This window comes from Buteo buteo, chromosome 21 (genome assembly GCF_964188355.1).
Source record: "Buteo buteo chromosome 21, bButBut1.hap1.1, whole genome shotgun sequence".
NCBI classification, from domain to species: domain Eukaryota; kingdom Metazoa; phylum Chordata; class Aves; order Accipitriformes; family Accipitridae; genus Buteo; species Buteo buteo.
The window spans coordinates 22,294,048-22,311,391 of NC_134191.1; the positions used below are offsets into that span (position 1 = coordinate 22,294,048).

The 17,344-nt window shown below is 37.9% G+C and overlaps 1 protein-coding gene across 9 annotated transcripts in view; it reads left to right on the forward strand.

The window, feature by feature from the left end:
* ATP2B2 (ATPase plasma membrane Ca2+ transporting 2) overlaps positions 1-17,344 on the forward strand; it is a 440,103-nt gene that overhangs the window by 387,767 nt on the left and 34,992 nt on the right. For all 9 annotated transcript variants that reach the window (XM_075053370.1, XM_075053376.1, XM_075053369.1 and 6 more), the window contains 4 exons: positions 91-270; positions 1,352-1,439; positions 8,685-8,791; positions 9,547-9,738. In XM_075053370.1, the coding sequence (XP_074909471.1) occupies positions 91-270; positions 1,352-1,439; positions 8,685-8,791; positions 9,547-9,738 (567 nt within the window). The remainder of the gene's footprint in view (positions 1-90; positions 271-1,351; positions 1,440-8,684; positions 8,792-9,546; positions 9,739-17,344) is intronic.

The window sequence follows — 17,344 nt, forward strand, 5'->3', positions numbered from 1 at the left end:
CTTAGCCTCAAAATATTCTGACTGTAAACACCTGACTTACATTTTATCTCTTATCTAGGAATTTTTTTTCCTGTTATATTGCTTTTGTAGGTCCCAGAAGCCATAAGAAAGTGCCAGCGAGCTGGAATTACAGTCCGCATGGTCACTGGAGACAATATCAACACAGCACGTGCCATTGCCATAAAATGTGGAATCATTCATCCAGGAGAAGACTTTCTTTGCCTTGAAGGGAAAGAGTTTAATAGAAGGATCCGAAATGAGAAGGGAGAGGTAATTCATATACTAAATCCATACATATTATGAATATGTTATTAAAAAATAGCAGTAACACTGAAATGTTGTTTCTCCTGCACTGATGTGTACCTCATATCAGTAAAGGCTACTTGGAGAGATTGCTACTTCTTTCTACTGCTAGCGCTTTACAATGCAAAATACCAGTGAAAATGCAGTCTATTCATGATGCAGAGCCACTATCAGTTTAGCGCTAGCCTAATTCAGTAGTTTTTAGAACCACAGTACTAATCTACAGGAAATCAAAACCAAGCACATTAAAAGCAGGTTTGTTAGCAAAGAGGAGAAGGAACGCAACAGCAGTTTGCAGGTCTGTCTCATAAAAATGCAATCTGTACTGAGAACCAGCTCCTCTCATTATTTTATACCACTTTATCTAATGTACTGCTATATCCACTCACTCTAATGATTTGCATAACTTAATCTATTCTTCAGAAGATTTTTAACTCCTCATAAAAGATGGAACTAACACACAGGCTATTGAAGTCAGCTCTAAAAAAGTAAACTCTATGCTGTGTCTTTGAGTCCATCATTAATGAATGGACACAGTCGTTTACTCCTTGCTTTGATTGATGGAATCCTGGGAAGGTTAGTACATGCAACAGATTTGTCCTTGTTGCTATTGGTATGCAGAGAAAATTCTGCCATTATTGGTGCCAAAATGAAGAACTTGGATTCAAATGTGCAATAGAACAACACACTTTTACTTGTAAAAGTTTGATCAGCTTTGAGAAACTCTACTAGCCTATATCTAGAGTCATGATTCTGAGTGGAATTATCCATAAAGATGATAAGAAAGCCTGATTAGATACTGTGGCAAAATTTACCTACATTAGCCAACAGCAGAGCTTTGGTAGTAGAAAACTGCTTTTTTTGACCTTGCTTTCATTTGCAGCATTGCTGGCTGTTGCAATTTTTCTGTGCTTTTGGAGAAAAGTTGCAGATCCAAGTAGTGAAGTGAATCATCTGACACAGGGATGCGAATATATTTTGCATTTTGCTAATCACAGATTAACAGCTTTACTTTTTTGGGTTTTTTTGTGTTCTGCCCGGCCCCCAGATTGAGCAAGAGCGGATTGACAAAATCTGGCCAAAGCTTCGAGTGCTTGCTCGCTCATCTCCCACGGACAAACACACTTTGGTAAAAGGTGCGTGCAGACTACCTTCACGCGCGTGTGTTATTAATGTCAAAAGTTACTGAATTATGTTTGGCACATTGTCTGTGTTGTAAAACTTTTACTGTTTACAAATATATGAGTTGTTATCTTTACTTGCACATCAATACATAATACAAGGAAGTTTTCTCAGTAACCCAGTCTCTTGCGTTTGCATTTTACCTGAGCCTTCAAATGGAAAATAATAGGAAACTGGTTGGCAGGAGTAACAGAAATACCAATAAGATGTCTGGCAAGTAGATGTAGGCAAAGTCATATTTGCCTTGTGACTTTTCATTGGACTAGAATGAGGCTTTAGCTGGGAAGGGAAAATGCATGTTTGCTGGACAGAAAGAAAATATTGTCCAGAAATAGGTTGTTCTTCATATAAACAAGAGGGGGCATAGATTTTTTAGTCTTTACCTATACGTTTTTATGAAGAAAACAAGAACAAGTTCACTTAGAGTAAATCAAGTCACTCAAGTGCATCTGTTCTCCCACAATTATTTTTAAAGAGTATTCCAAGATAAACTTTGCATGTTGCAATAGGAGTTATTGGAGATCATGTAACTAGGAGCTGCCGTCTGTAGCATCACATGAATGGAGATGTATTTTAGGCCATTCCATTTTCCTATAGGCTCACTAATTGTATGATTTGCATTGGCTTCCTTTAGATTTCTGGCTGTATTTTTAGAGTCTGTTTTTGTCCTATAAAAACCTCACCATACAAATTATATTCTCTTACCATACTGTCTGCAGATGGAATGCTCTATAGAAGAGGGATTTGTTTGCAGTTTTCTTTATAAAGCCTTTTTCATATCTGTAACTCGCAGTTCCTGATGACCTGAAATCTTGTTCTGTTGACTTTGAAGCTCACACTTAAAAGACAGCTGATGAAATCAGAAGATTTCTGATCAGGAGTAGCATCATTTCTGGCCATGATAAGATGGGGGGCCGGCGCAAGCAGAAGCCCTGCTGGCAGATGGCTGCGTTTGCTGGCTTCCTGATGAAGAAAGAACTGGATTATTTTGCTAAGGCCCTAGAAAGTCCGGAGAGACTCTTAGCAATTCTTGGAGGAGCTAAAGTTCAGGATACGATCCAGATGATCAGTTACATGTTTTCAGCTGGTTGAGTACTTAAATAATAATTCACATTTAGGTAGGAAATCCTTTTGGAATGGCAAGGGTTTACTGATATGACTCCATACACGACTGATTACAAAGGCTTTTGAGCGGTATGTACTTTTTTGAAATGCCTAAATGACTTTAGAGCAAAAGTTCCATTGTGAATTTGAAGATTGGATCAGTTGCGTCCTTTGGGATTAGGACCAGTGTATGTGAAGAGCTCTGGAAGCATGGATCATTCAGTAGAACTAAAATACCTTGTAAGCTCTGGCACAGTGCATAAGATGGGGCAGCTGGAGACATAGTGCTGTAACTCACCCTCTCCAGCCATTGTTTAGACCAGTGGTATCCAAAGTGGGGTGCACACACGTCAGGGACAATCCACTGGGATGCAGGAAGAAAATATTTTTTACCATTATTTAATAGGAGGATATTTAAAAAACACTGTTTATTTCATCTCCATCTCATCCTTTTCTAATGTATGTTTTATAAGGCACATAATATAGTAGTACATATGTATAATTTATAAATAATATACATATTTTGTGTGTGTGTGTGTGCTCAAAAAGATTATACTGATAGGTGTTCATGATTGAAAAGGTTTGGAGACCACTGGTTTGCACAATATAATTATTAGCTCCATAGGTCAGTATTAAAACAGCACAAAGTTACCTGAAGTCTCCTCACTTCCCTAGTGTATATAAAATACTGTCTCATAGCTCTTAGAGGACATGACTTGTACAGCCTAATAGTTTATTTGTTTCAGAAACACACAACAATTTGTGTTTCATTAAGTGGATTAAATAAGTCCCTTGGGAGTACTCATTTGAATCATTCAGGATTTTCCCTTAAGAGAAAAATGAAACCTTTGCCAGACAAAATGAAATCAATACAGAGCTGAAAAAAAATAAGCAGCAAATTAGTGATGTTTTATAGTATATGCACTTTGACAATCCGAAAGATATTTACTACTTCTGAATGCCTTATGCAACTAATACAATTAATGTTTTAAAGATGTCACAAGGTCAAATGATAGAGCAATTAAGTATCTAACGAGGTTCAAGAGCAAGTCTGGGGAAAATCATGATGGAATTTTTTGGTTGGTAATACTCGAAGGGCCATTAAAAGTTACAAGAAACTATTTAAATGTTCACTAGTTTTGGGCCTCTTGTTAAAATGTTATGTTTTTCTCAGACACTTCAGGGATAAAGAGGATTTTCTCTTCTTTGATGTATTCTATCTGCTCTAGGGTAAAAACACACATCACAAAATAAACTTTTTTTATATTTAATTTTTAATGACATACAGCTGCTGGAGGGAATATTTTTTCTCCTTAACAGAGCACAATCCCACCCAGCAAAAGGATCATTTTTATTTTGCTTTTTTTTTTTTTACTACTGCTAAGGGACTAGAGAAAGGCATAGTTCAGCATTTCAGGCTGGGCAGATAGTTTCTCTCAAATTTTTATGGCTTTGAAGTAGAGGTAGATTGAAAAAAAGATGTCAAAATGGTTTATCATCACAAACTGTTTCAGTGAAACAAAATGTTAGATATCTCAATCCAACTGAAATACAATTTCTTATGGATTTTATGACATCCATTGGTATAATTTCATATTTTTTACCTTAGTTCAAAATACAACAAGTAAACATGCATATCATTTATACTGATGTGTCCTTATAATACTATTGCTGAAATACTTCAATATTGTAATATTGTTTTTTAAAATACTATGGGAAGCAACTGTTTAGTACTGATGGGAAATATCTTCTTATTAGAAGGTATAGAGAAGATCAAAATAATATTCAGTTTACCAGTTAAAGCAGCTGTGCTTTCCAATACTTTTAAATTAGGCTGGAATTATTTTTCTGTGATATTAAAAACAACTATTCTATTCACATGTAAGGCTGATTTATTAACAAGCAGAAAGGGAACTTTAAAGAAGAAAATATTTTTAGTAATTGCCCTTAATTACTAAAATATTTCAAATATTATTGCATGGGACAGTATTATATTCGTGAACTTGTTAATGTGGACATGCCATGAGACTAGGTAGAATAATACAAATATAGAAAACTGTATTAATTGAAAATCTGATATTAAATATCAGCATGTTGCAAATTGCAAGTGGTTTTGATTTCCTTTTGAGAGAAAATTTTAATATTTATTTTTATTCAAATTCATATGAAGAAATATTCAGAAAGTTGACCTGTTCCACAATGTAAAAAGTCAGCTTCAACCAACCCTTCCCTGAAGCGAAGAACATAAAAATAGTTTAAAGGAAGCAGGAGGTATACTGCATTTGAATCTAGAGTTTGGGATTCTGTAAATACCATTTAGGTCTCTGCAGCCTGTGTTCAGTGTAACTTTGTGAGAGGCACTGATGCCTTCAAGGTTCCCCTTTAGTGTTTCAGTCTTATAATATAAAGCACATTGGTGGTGCACACTTAGTACAGAAATCCATGCGTTTTAGCCATGTTCTTTTCTGCCATTCTAATATCATGAACTTTGTGGAGCACTATTCACTTAACAATTACCAATGCTGTCTCTAATGTTATATATAACACTTTTATGTTAACCTTTAAAGCTCTATTCCTGCATGTACTTAAGCATGTAACTAAAGTGAATTTAAATTTTCTCTTTCAGACAGACTTTCTAAATTCTTGTTAAATTATCAGGGAGCTTCAAAAAGTTTGGAAGTATTAAAAACTAATCTGAACAGAACATGCCTATGAAAATATATTACTGCATCTGTCTATGTTTAGCTTGTCAAAGAAATATAAATATGTGTAAGCATATGGGATGATCAGCTTTACTGCATTGGTAACACCTGAATTGGTGTGCATCTTTGAAATGCTCTACTGTAGCTAAGTTTTTCCTGTCTGCCTATTTTGAGTTAATCAGTTGAGACAGAAAGAAATATCTAAACCAGGAATGTTTTTCACCCAGAACCAAGGGTTTCTTACTGATGTGACTCTAAGGATGATAATGCAACTAAGAATTGTTTAAATGAAGCGGCATTTGTTCTGCAATAAAGGGAGAACCTGAGGCTGTACTTGATGTTTCTGATCTGAGCCATGGGTACAGATAGCTCCTTGTAAAAGAAAAGTAAGACACATTGTTGGTTAATATTCTTTATATTATTATCCTGAGTGGATTTGATTTAATGCTTCCTTAATATTAGATGGGAGGAAGGTGGGAGATACAAGGTGTATTTCACTTTCAGCTGTGTATGCAGTGCTGGTACCTTTTATAGCAAGCTTGTGCATATAGTGCCCCTCTTGATAGCTACACAGAGTTGTTTTAAATGTGATTTTTTCCCTCATCAGAAACAAGCTGCTTGCTCAGAAAAACTTACACCTTATGCAAACTACATGACTCCTCCCAAAATTCTTGCAGCATCAGCAGAATCTGCGTGGGGGACACACTGTAATGTTATCTCTAGGTGTATTCCTGTGTCTGTTGAATAAAATTCTTTTTGACAGAAGAAGGTCATGGCCAAACAGCTTAAGATGAAGGAGCAGACCAATGAAACAGCAGAGGCTGTTTTGGGAGAAAGCTTTGCTGAGTTTTAGGAATTTTTAAATTTTTAAGTTTTTATTAAAATACTGTATGTAAGCACTCAACTGGAGTAAAGCAGTTTATTTTGAAGGAATTTCCTGGCTGTTAGGCATGACTAATTAATACTGAAGCTTTGTTTTAGCTGTTTTGAATGAGTGGAAAGGCCAGTAAATGTTAAAGAAATGGGCATTCTCTTAATTGGCAGTCTGTTGGGTCATGCCTTTATTTACATTTTTCACTGATCACTGAAGCAGTTGTTCTCCACAGCTCAAGACTTCAGAGCGGGAACCCTTTCTAAGCATCCCTTTTCTGTTTGGTGTCCTTACACTGTAAAATCTATACAGATGTATTACTCGATACTGAAGAAAATTCTCGAGGTGAAACCTTACCACAACTATTACCAGTAAAAGAAAGAGAAAAAGAAAGTAAAAGTAAATGTGGTTAGGAAGGAGGAAAGTGCTGCAAAGAAGAAAATTCAGAAACGTGAGGAATGGGGAAGGAGGAATAGATTAAAAAGAGCATGCAGAAGTCAGGGAGCATAAGTATAGCTATGATAAATCCTCTGAATCCCAAATAATCACTACTGCTCCATTTTAGAAATTTGTCTGATGTACAAATGAAAGTTCTGCAAAGATCTTCTCTCTTCCTGTGAATAGCACTGAAGTCCATCCACATACTGTTGTGCTGTGCATTGATGTATTTCTGATGACACTAGCAGTGGTCACTGCGATGAAGGTGTGTGGCTGAGGTGCTGGTGGTAACCAAGACCATTTTATCTCTATTTTTCCGTGACTGCTGATTCTGTGCTCTAGAGGGTGTTGGGCTTATCCCGGCTGCATAGTTTGCTTTTAGGGATAAAAATGACTACTAAACCTTCCAAATGACTACTAAACCTTGTGAATTACTTAGCTGCATCCAGCAATTGGCTGATGCAGGGCAGTTGGTAGTATAGTCATTGACACTAGAGCACTATTTATACCTATTAGGAGGTCTTTTGTTAGAACCTCTTCAACTTGATTTGGGTTGTGCTCCTATTTGGAACCCACTTGTGATAGGATGCTACCTACCTGGTTGGAGCAGTTAATATCATGATGTGTCAAAGATTTTAGTGACTTTTTTCAGAAACTTAAACTATTAATTTAACATCAAAGGTTGTGATAATAATAAGAAAGGAAGACCAAGATAAATGCTTTTAACAGTAATGGCAGCTGATGGTCCTGTTTATTTAGTAACACCAAAGGCAAATCACCCCAACAAATTGAAAGCTCTAATTATAAGATCTTATCAGAATAATGTGTCATTTATCTGAGCTCATACTGCCAATGGAAAGTGAATAGGTTTTTTTCTGATTTTCATAAGACTGAAAAATACAGGACACTAACTGCATCCATACTGCATTGCAATCTCCTGCGTGCCTGATAAGCCTGAACCTTGCCAAGAGGCAGCTATTGCTCAGTAATCGGCAATTTCCTATTTCTGGTTAGTTATCTGATATGTGAGTTATTTTTTTCCAGAGTAGAATGAAAGCTTTTCACACTGGGTAGGTTTTGATGATTGTTTTTAGAAGTTATGATTTTGTGCAAAATGTGTTAGCAAAAGGAATTTTGTCATTTTTTCCCACTAAGTCATTAATATGGAGAGGTGTTCTTGTATCGTACACAACAATCTTGTATTCTGGACTCATATTCAAATGGACTCTGACATGGAAATAAAAACATGAGTGGTGAATGATCCCCATCCTATTAAAAACCAGGGCAGCTTCTGTAACCTCAGAAAAATTCTTGATTCTTTTCCTTACTTTCCCCATCTGCGTAAGTGGAAAATACTTCCCTGCAGGCTAGTTGCGTGAAACTTGATTCATCAAGTGAAAAGTCCTTTCTTTTCTCAAAAGATCTCAAAATGAAAGTAGAAATTATTTTATTATGTCTATTTATTAAAATGTTTGGCTCCAGAATTTAAAGAATTATTTTATATCTTCTTAATCATTGTTTGGCAGAACTGAACATGTCTGTTAAAAAGCTAATTTGGCTCCAGCTAAATATAATTCATCAATGGCATTTGTTATGTTTAGGTTAAACTGATTGCCAGAAGGCATAGCAGTAAAGCAGATATTACAGTTCAGTCCCAGTTTAGGACAGCTTTAAGCATGAACTTAAGTCTTCAGCAAATCCTTTCCATTGATGTTTAATCAGAGAGCTGGGCTGAAATGGGTTTACTGTGACACATAATTTTAAGTAGTAGAAATCTTCCAAAAGAACATAATGAGCTGATCTCATTCCCTTTGAAGTCTATGCAAGTTTTGGTGATGTTTTGATGATGCAGGATCAGAACTTTCGATGTAAATTCTACTAGTGATGTCTAGTAGCATATATTAGTGATGACACTGCTTTCATCATTATTTTCCTTAAAAATCACCTCTATTAATCTCTGTAAGACTTGTGTGGTATTATGTAGTCTACATTACACAGAACCTGCTATTTTTCAGAGGGAAGTTTTATCTTGCTAATTATTTTATATATATGTATGTATACACTCACATATACATTTTTTGCAGGTATTATTGACAGCACACAGGTGGAACAGAGGCAGGTTGTAGCTGTGACTGGTGATGGAACCAACGATGGACCAGCACTTAAAAAAGCTGATGTTGGCTTTGCAATGGTATAATCTTGAGCATATTTATTGATGTTTGTGTCATTATAAATTTGCTGTAAGAGGTTTTTCATTCATTAAATGTTGAGAAAGTTGCTTAGTTATTACTTCTCAATGAAGCAATATATTGGAGGGGATGAGTTATGTTGTTTTAGAATCCTTTAATTTACTATGTTAGATTCACTGGTATTGCTAGCTTTGATACTTCTTCAATATTTTATATAAGGTAATTATTAGCTATGTGCAGAATCTGGTGCCAACACAGAAAAATGAACTCTGTGTTCTTCACAACAGCAGAGTACTATTTTGCTTTGGTAAAATCCATCACTAATTGTAAAGATGTCTTCCCAACCTACTCTGACTCTGAAGACATTAATATACTAGACTATATATTAAGATATGTAATACCAATTTTTGTTAGCAATTCTGTTCATGTTTATTAATAAAATGTCATCAATGATAGGAATAACTCAGAAGTTCAGTAGTCATTAAACTGTTAATTTAAAACACTCAAAACTATCATCACATGAATGCCACTGCTCTCTATCAATTCCCTCTTCTGCACCCTTATTGACTTTCAAAAATAGGCCAAACTAGATAACTTCCTAGCAAATATAAAATGCAGAATATACTCAGCAGTCACTGTTACTATTGTGCCGGGAAGTCTCTGTATAACTGTGGACTTTGAATGAGTATGAAGATTTGTATTCTAACTGTCACTGTACTTTTTAGTAGGTAATTTTATTCACAATTAATTTTTCCAGGGTATTGCTGGAACAGATGTTGCGAAGGAAGCCTCGGATATCATCCTAACAGATGACAATTTCAGTAGCATTGTGAAGGCTGTAATGTGGGGACGTAATGTCTACGACAGTATCTCCAAGTTCCTGCAGTTCCAGCTCACTGTTAACATTGTGGCTGTGATTGTGGCTTTCACTGGTGCATGTATTACCCAGGTAAGGTTAACTTCAGATGTTGCTTAAAGTGTGGGGCCAAATCCTACCAAGCTATGTTTTCTTTTAAGTAATGGTGGCTTACATTTGATTCTTGCTTTGTACAACAGAAAGTATGCTTTCTGAAATTCTTCCGAGCATCAAGAGTGTATTTAGGATCAAGCTGCTAAATGTTAAATAGCTGTTGACATAAGGAAGTGTATTAATCCATCTTCTCCTGAAAGTAAATTGCTTTTAGGAGCTGCTAATTTTTGTGCTGCCTCTATACAGCTCCCTGGTTTTGATTACATATTATTGTCATGACTGAGCCTGTGATGGTAGGACAGAAAATGTCAGGGATTGGGAGAACAAAGAGGTTATGTGACATTGCCTTTTCCTCTCAGAATATTTCCTTATTAAATATGTGTTTCTTGATGGATTATGGAACGGTATTATTATTTTCAAGAGAGCAGTACTGGCACACAGAAGTAATCCCAGCAGGGGAGCTTTTTGACTGATAAAATTATTTTGTTGCTTTCAGGCAATTCCTTTTAATTTCAGATGCAAATGACAAACCAACATACAGTTGGACTTCAATCTCTTTTTCTCCCTCTACATTAATCCCTCACTGCAATCCTGGTGTACATGCAACATGTCTAGGTCTTTCACAAAAATCATATGTGAAAGCAAACCACATTTTTTTCCTTCAAATTACTACTTTTTGATGAATAAACTTAAGTCATCTTCTCCCTAGAAAGAAAACAGGATGTATTCAGCACAGTATGAGATTTTTGTCCTTCATTAGAAAATAGCAAAACATGCAGTTTTTAGAGTTGTCACCCCCTAAAATAATGTATATTTCCAATGCTGCAGACAGGTGCTGTTACAAAATGCCTCCTTTGATTGAGACACACTATGCGAAAGCTGATGCTTCCCTGTCTTGTGCATCATTCGGGTGCACATACCTGTTTCAGCAGGTAAATTTCACCTCCTGCACACCTGAGCAAAACAATGAATAAGTCATTAGCTCTGCTCCAGGGTAAACTTACATTGTAATCATGGAATTGATACTTGAAAGCAGAAACCCAGGTACCTTTACAAAACCATGAGGTCAAACTTCTAAGCCTTGACTGACATTTAGAGGCCTTTTTTGTGCTGCGTATGAGGAGTCTGCAAGCTCCCAGCTTCTGCCAGCACCATGCAACAGCTGGGTAGATACAACTGTCATCATTTACCTCCTCTGAGCTAAGCAAGCAATAGGCTAGTGCTAGGGCTGGGATTCTCAGATAAATCAGAAATGGCTGTTTTTGAAGCAAGTGGAAGTGATCTTAACAAATGAAATAACTATTTTATTCTGTGCAAAGCAAACACTGAAACCCCAATTCACTTGTTTTCCAAGAAGTAAAAATTGCAAGCTGCTAAGTGCTAGATCCCTACCCTACTGCCCCCAGGTCTTGATGATGCCTTGTTGTCATGACTGAGCCTGTGCTATGGGACAAAATGACTGATATTGAGGCAGAAGTTGGATAACTTTTCCTTTTTCCTTGGGAATTATTTTCAAGCATAGTGAGAAAATGTTTAGCCGTAAAGTGATTGTTGCTGGTAACAGAAGGTGTATGAATAAGGACTAAAAGTCTAGAAGGTCAGTTCTCCTGCATTTTTATCAGTGGTAAAAAAACATACAGAAAAAAGTGCTAACAGCAATGTGGTAAGAATACCGTAACTGGAACTGAGGCAGATGCTTCCTTTTAAGACCCTGTTTTATAAACATTCAATCACTGCCTACTAACATTTACTTAAGGTGAATTTTTTTTTTGTTAGTGTCCAGCATTTTTTTCAATTGCATTGTGAAAGCATCAGAAATATATTCTATTTGTTAACTAAGGAATTTCTGTTATTCTTGAAGAGGTTAAACATTACTGAATCAGTGTAAAGACTATTTTAAATCAAGTCTAAGTGCATGTGTAGTGCGTAATCAGTGCAAGCATATTCCCCTTTCTAATTCCGGAGCTTTCTTCATCCTTTGAATCGTTTGATTGGCTTCTAGAAGGATTTGGATCAGGCCCAATGCATTTATATTGCCCCAGTGGTCTGTAAGGCCATCGCTGAGCCTGACAAGTCTATTGTCGCCATTTACAGATTTTAATGTACACTTCGTAGAATTCCTGTATTTCTGTCCAAATAGATTCTTATGCAATTCCTTAATTTGGCAGTAAAAATGCAAATCCAAAGGAGATGTCTGAAAGGAGCTAAAATTGAAATTGTAGCAAAAAGGCAGCAGTTATTTCCATTCTAGTTCTGTTGACACTCAACAACCTGACTGCTGATAATCTCAAGTAGCTCTCAGTTCTGTCTCATTCAAGAAGGATCTTGCCTTATGAATGAACGTTATTATAGAATCACAGAATCATTTAGGTTGGAAAAGACCTTCAAGATCATCAAGTCCAATTGTCAGCCATGCCCACTAAACCACGTCCTGAAGTGCCTTGTCTATGGGCTTTTTGAATACCTCCAGAGATGGTGACTCAACCACTTCCCTGGGCAGCCTGTTCCAATGTCTGACAACCCTCTCAGTAAAGAAATTTTTCCTAATATCTAATCTAAATCTCCCTTGCCGCAGCTTGAGGCCATTTCCTCTCATCCTATCTCCAGCCACCTGACAGAAGAGACCAGCACCCACCTCACTACAACCTCCTTTCAGGTAGCTGTAGAGAGCGACAAGGTCTCCCCTCAGCCTCCTTTCCTCCAGACTAAACAGCCCCAGCTCCCTCAGCCGCTCCTCGTAAGACTTGTGCTCCAGGCCCCTCACCAGCTTGGTTGCCCTTCTCTGGACACGCTCCAGCATCTCCATGTCTTTCCTGTAGTGAGGGGCCCAAAACCGAACGCAGGACTCGAGGTGCGGCCTCACCAGTGCCGAGTACAGGGGAACGATCACCTCCCTGCTCCTGCTGGCCACACTATTTCTGATACAGGCCGGGATGCCATTGGCCTTCTTGGCCACCTGGGCACACTGCTGGCTCATATTCAGCCGGCCGTCAACCAGCATCCCCAGGTCTTCTTCTGCCGGGCAGCTTTCCAGCCACTCTTCCCCAAGCCTGTAGCGCTGCATGGGGTTGTTGTGACCAAAGCGCAGGACCCGGCACTCGGCCTTGTTGAACCTCATACAATTGGCCTTGGCCCATCGATCCAGCCTGTCCAGATCCCTCTGTAGAGCCTTCCTACCCTCAAGCAGATCAACACTCCCGCCCAACTTGGTGTCATCCACACACTTACTGAGGGTGTACTTGATCCCCTCATCCAGATCATTGATAAAGGTATTAAACAGAACTGGCCCCAGTACGGTGCCGTGGGGGACACCACTAGTGACCTGCTGCCAATTGGATTTAACTCCATTCACCACAACCCTTTGGGCTCGTCCATCCAGCCAGTTTTTTACCCAGAGAAGAGTACACTTCTCCAAGCCATGAGCCGCCAGCTTCTCGAGGAGTGTGCCATGAGAGACAGTGCCAAAGGCCTTGCTGAAGTCGAGGTAGATAACATCCACAGCCTTGCCCCCATCCACTAGGTGGGTCACCTGGTCATAGAAGGAGATCAGGATGGTCAAGTAGGACCTGCCTTTCATAAACCCATGCTAACTCGGCCTGATCCCCTGCTTGTCCTGCACATGCCATGTAAGCGCACTCAAGATGAACTGTTCCATAATCTTTCCCAGCACTGAGGTTAAGCTGACAGGCCCATAGTTCCCCGGATCCTCCCTCTGACCCTTCTTGTAAATGGGAGTCACATTGGCAAGCCTCCAGCCATCTGGGACCTCCCTTGTTGACCAGGAGTGCTGATAAGTGATGGAGAGTGGCTTGGCAAGCACCTCCACCAGCTCCCTTAGTACTCTTGGATGAATCCTGTCAGGTCCCATAGTTTTGTGAGTGTCCAGACAGTGTATTAGGTCACTAACTGCTTCCTCCTGGATTAAGGGGGATATATTCTGATCTTTGTCCTTGCCTTCCAGCTCAAGGGGCTGAGTACCCTGAGGATAACTGTCTCCCTATTAAAGACTGAGGCAAAGAAGGCGTTAAGTACCTCAGCCTTTTCCTCATCTTTGGTGGCAATGTTCCCTTCTGTATCCATTAAAGAACAGATATTCTCCTTGGCTCTCTTTTTATTGTTAACGTGTTTGTAAAAACGTTTTTTGTTGTCTCTTACGACAGTAGCCAGATTGAGTTCTAGCTGAGCTTTTGCCTTTCTGATTTCCTCTCTGCATGACCTAAGAAGATCCGTGTATTCCTCCCGAGTTGTCTGCCCTTTCTTTCAGAGATGATAAACTCTCCTTTTTTTCTTGAGTCCTACCAAAAGCTCCCTGTTCAGCCAGGCCAGTCATCTTCCTTGGCGGTTTGTCTTGTGGCACGTGGGAATAGCCTGGTCCTGAGCCATTAAGATTTCCTTCTTAAAGAATGTCCATCCCTCCTGGACCCCTTTGCCCTTCAGGACTGTCTCCCATTATGTTAGGCTTTGACTTAAAGACTCTAGCCAGTGAAAGGGCATTGTGTTTGTTTGGCTCATAAACTTTACTAAAAATTACACCTGAGAACATACTGTACTCTCTGTTTGCTGTGAAAATAGCTCTATGAAAATAGCACAAAATGCATGAATATACCGAAAAATCTTGTGTACAACAGGCTAGGTGCACACACATAGATCTAAGTCTGCAAAACTGTACACAGGTCTTAAATCACTATTTTGACTGAAACATATAAGTTCTTAACAAACAAATGAAGCTAAAATTTATAGTTTCCAAAAGGTACCACAGCTTTCTGTGACCTTCAAAATAAATATAAAGAAGGTCCACATTGGACTGAATTTTACTTTGCTTTTAGGTAGTCAGTTTGGCTTTCTTTGACACACAGAATATAATTTTAGTCCACAATTAATAATCAGGTTAATGAATATTACACAGGCGATCTTTTTGGTGATATTTCATCAAATCTAGAATGAGAAAAATTCTGTGTAGGTAGTAACATAGAAATGTTACTTAATGTCACATCTCAAAAAATCTGTTCTGCAATTTAGAACCAGCATACTGGGATACTTTGAGTATGACACTTCTTTTATACTTACCTACTCTTTTTGGTGTTTCTACTGTTTCTGCTTAAAGGAAGTACAAAGATAATAAAAACTTTGTTTTGACTAATTTTTTTTAACACTTGGCTTGTGCTTTGCAACTAAATAGACTTAATTTTATTCAGTCTTGATCCTGCAATTGCATCGGTATATGTGTAAATATGTGTATGTGGTTGTATCACTGCAGGACTCCAAGTGAAACCACAGCAACTTTATATTAATGAAAGGGTCCAACTGTGTGAGTACTGTTATGAGTGAAACTAGACCTCCAAGGAGCACCCAGAGAATGCATTGCCAAGTAGGAGCTGATTTGTTTGGTCCAGAGCACCTTAGGAGTGCCATGGAGAGAGGCTTAAGAAAAGTATTAGGTAGAACTTGTGACCATTGGTCATTGTAAGAATCTGCTGCTTTTTTTCTCAAATACATAAATAAAATCAGTGTCCTTGCCAGTTCCACTTCAAGGAACTACTGTTTAACTCAATTCTGTTTATTTTAAGCAAATATTATATTATTATTTGTCTACCCAATGCCTGCTTCAGCAAGATATTGCTGTTAGGATATCTACCATATCAACTATTTCTATTTTGTCCTTGTTTGCTGTTTCAATAGTTGTTCAACTACACGTACAAAGTGTATGTGACCCTACATGCTACTCCAATGTTAGATCAGGATTATAAAGAGTAGCAGTGGGCTATTAAAGAAGTTATTATGCAGACTAAACGGGACCAATGCAAATGGTCATTTGCTATTCTCTGTCATGGGTCTCAGCACTAAGTCATGTTAAGGTGACAGAAATCATATTCTAAGCAGTATAAGAATTACAGAGACAGTGTCACCTGTTGGCAAGCTTAGTGCAGCTGCTGCCAAACCTGAGCTGCCCCTCACAGTGATCCAACTTACAGTGGGCCCTGTTTCAGTTTACAGCAGCTCAATCTATAAGCCAAGAGTTCTGATTTCAACTAATAATGAACTTTTGTGTTGTGGTTCTGCCGTTATGTAAAGCACTCTGAGATCTAGGTGATACAAGAACATGAAGCTTAAAAAAGTCTCTGATTAAAAGCTGAATCAGGATCCCTCAATCTGCGGCTGCATAGGTGCTCTTAATTTTGTCTTCAGTGTGTACATATCACCCACCAATGAGTTCGCAGCTATTATTTCTGCTAGTCCCATGTCAGTGCAGTTTGTGTGGCACAATGCAGCTGAGCTGTGTTAATTCATCTTATCTTTCAATTAATCTAATTCATCTACCTCTTGCTTCTTTCTCTCTGCGTTGCCCAATGCATACTTTTAAAATGATGAGGGTGTGGTTATCTCAACCAGTTTGCGTATAATTGTCCTTACTGTTTAGCACCCATTACCTCAGGTTAAACCAATAATTTCTTTTTCCAGTGAGATATAAACACTAATATTCTGACTTTGTTCTCCGAATAACATTTTTGCAGAGCCCTTGATTGACTCAGTGAGGGTTCTTCTTTGGAAGAACTGCCTACAATTATTGTGAATTTTGTACTTCAAATGAGTCATTGCTCCACATCGCTAGGTATCATACAGAGTTCTATATGTGCCTTACAAAGTCAGAAGGTTCATCCTGTTTCCTGTCCCCAACATGTACACAGTACCCAGAAAATATTAGGTCATTATGTTTGGAGCTGTTAAAAATAATCTGGGTATGTACAAAATAAAGATTTTAAATTGCAGTTCAGTCAAATAGAAAGTTTTTTACTGGAACTATAAAGAAGGCAGGTTTATCTCTGTGCCAGATTTTGTCTGTGTCTCCAGTTGCTGAGGCAATGTAACTGTTCAAAAAGGTTGCATTTAAAGAAAGAGAAGAACAAAGACTGTGTTTTAACATTTTACATTCAAATTATTATTCTTGTGCTTTGAGAAAGACTTAATGTTTTAGCAGACATTAGGAACTGAAAACAGTGACTCTATAGGACATTATGTTTGGAAAATTAAATGTTAATTAAAAAGCACTGTAGCAATGAACTACTGCATGAATCACTTATTGTTTTTACAGACCTTGTTCAAAAAATGAGGGTGATCTATACTTACATGTATAAGTCAGTAATTTACATGGTTATAATGTTTTACTGCAGAACTGTATTTTGCAAATCCTAAAATAATAGCACTGGCAAATTTGAAAAAGCTATAATATAAAATCAAAGTGTGTGCTGTTTAGCTTTGTTCTGGGAAGGCTTAGAGGCATGGAAGTAGAACTGACGATGCCACTTCCATACAACTAGTGGACAGTGTGATCTACCAGCAGAAGCGAGGGCTGATATTTTTTTGCATTGATGTATATAAAGTTGACCTATCAGAAATGCTCATTTTTATGAATCCATGCATGTGTTCTGTGACAAGTGGGAGTAAAGAGGTAAGGGTGAAAATACCTTTTTATTCCCATACAGCTTGTCATCTAAATCAAAAGTAACAAGCTCTAAAATTTGTGAGGCTCTGCATGTCACAAAAGATTTGTAGTTTATTTCCAGCCTTTGGCGATTTGTACTTTTAA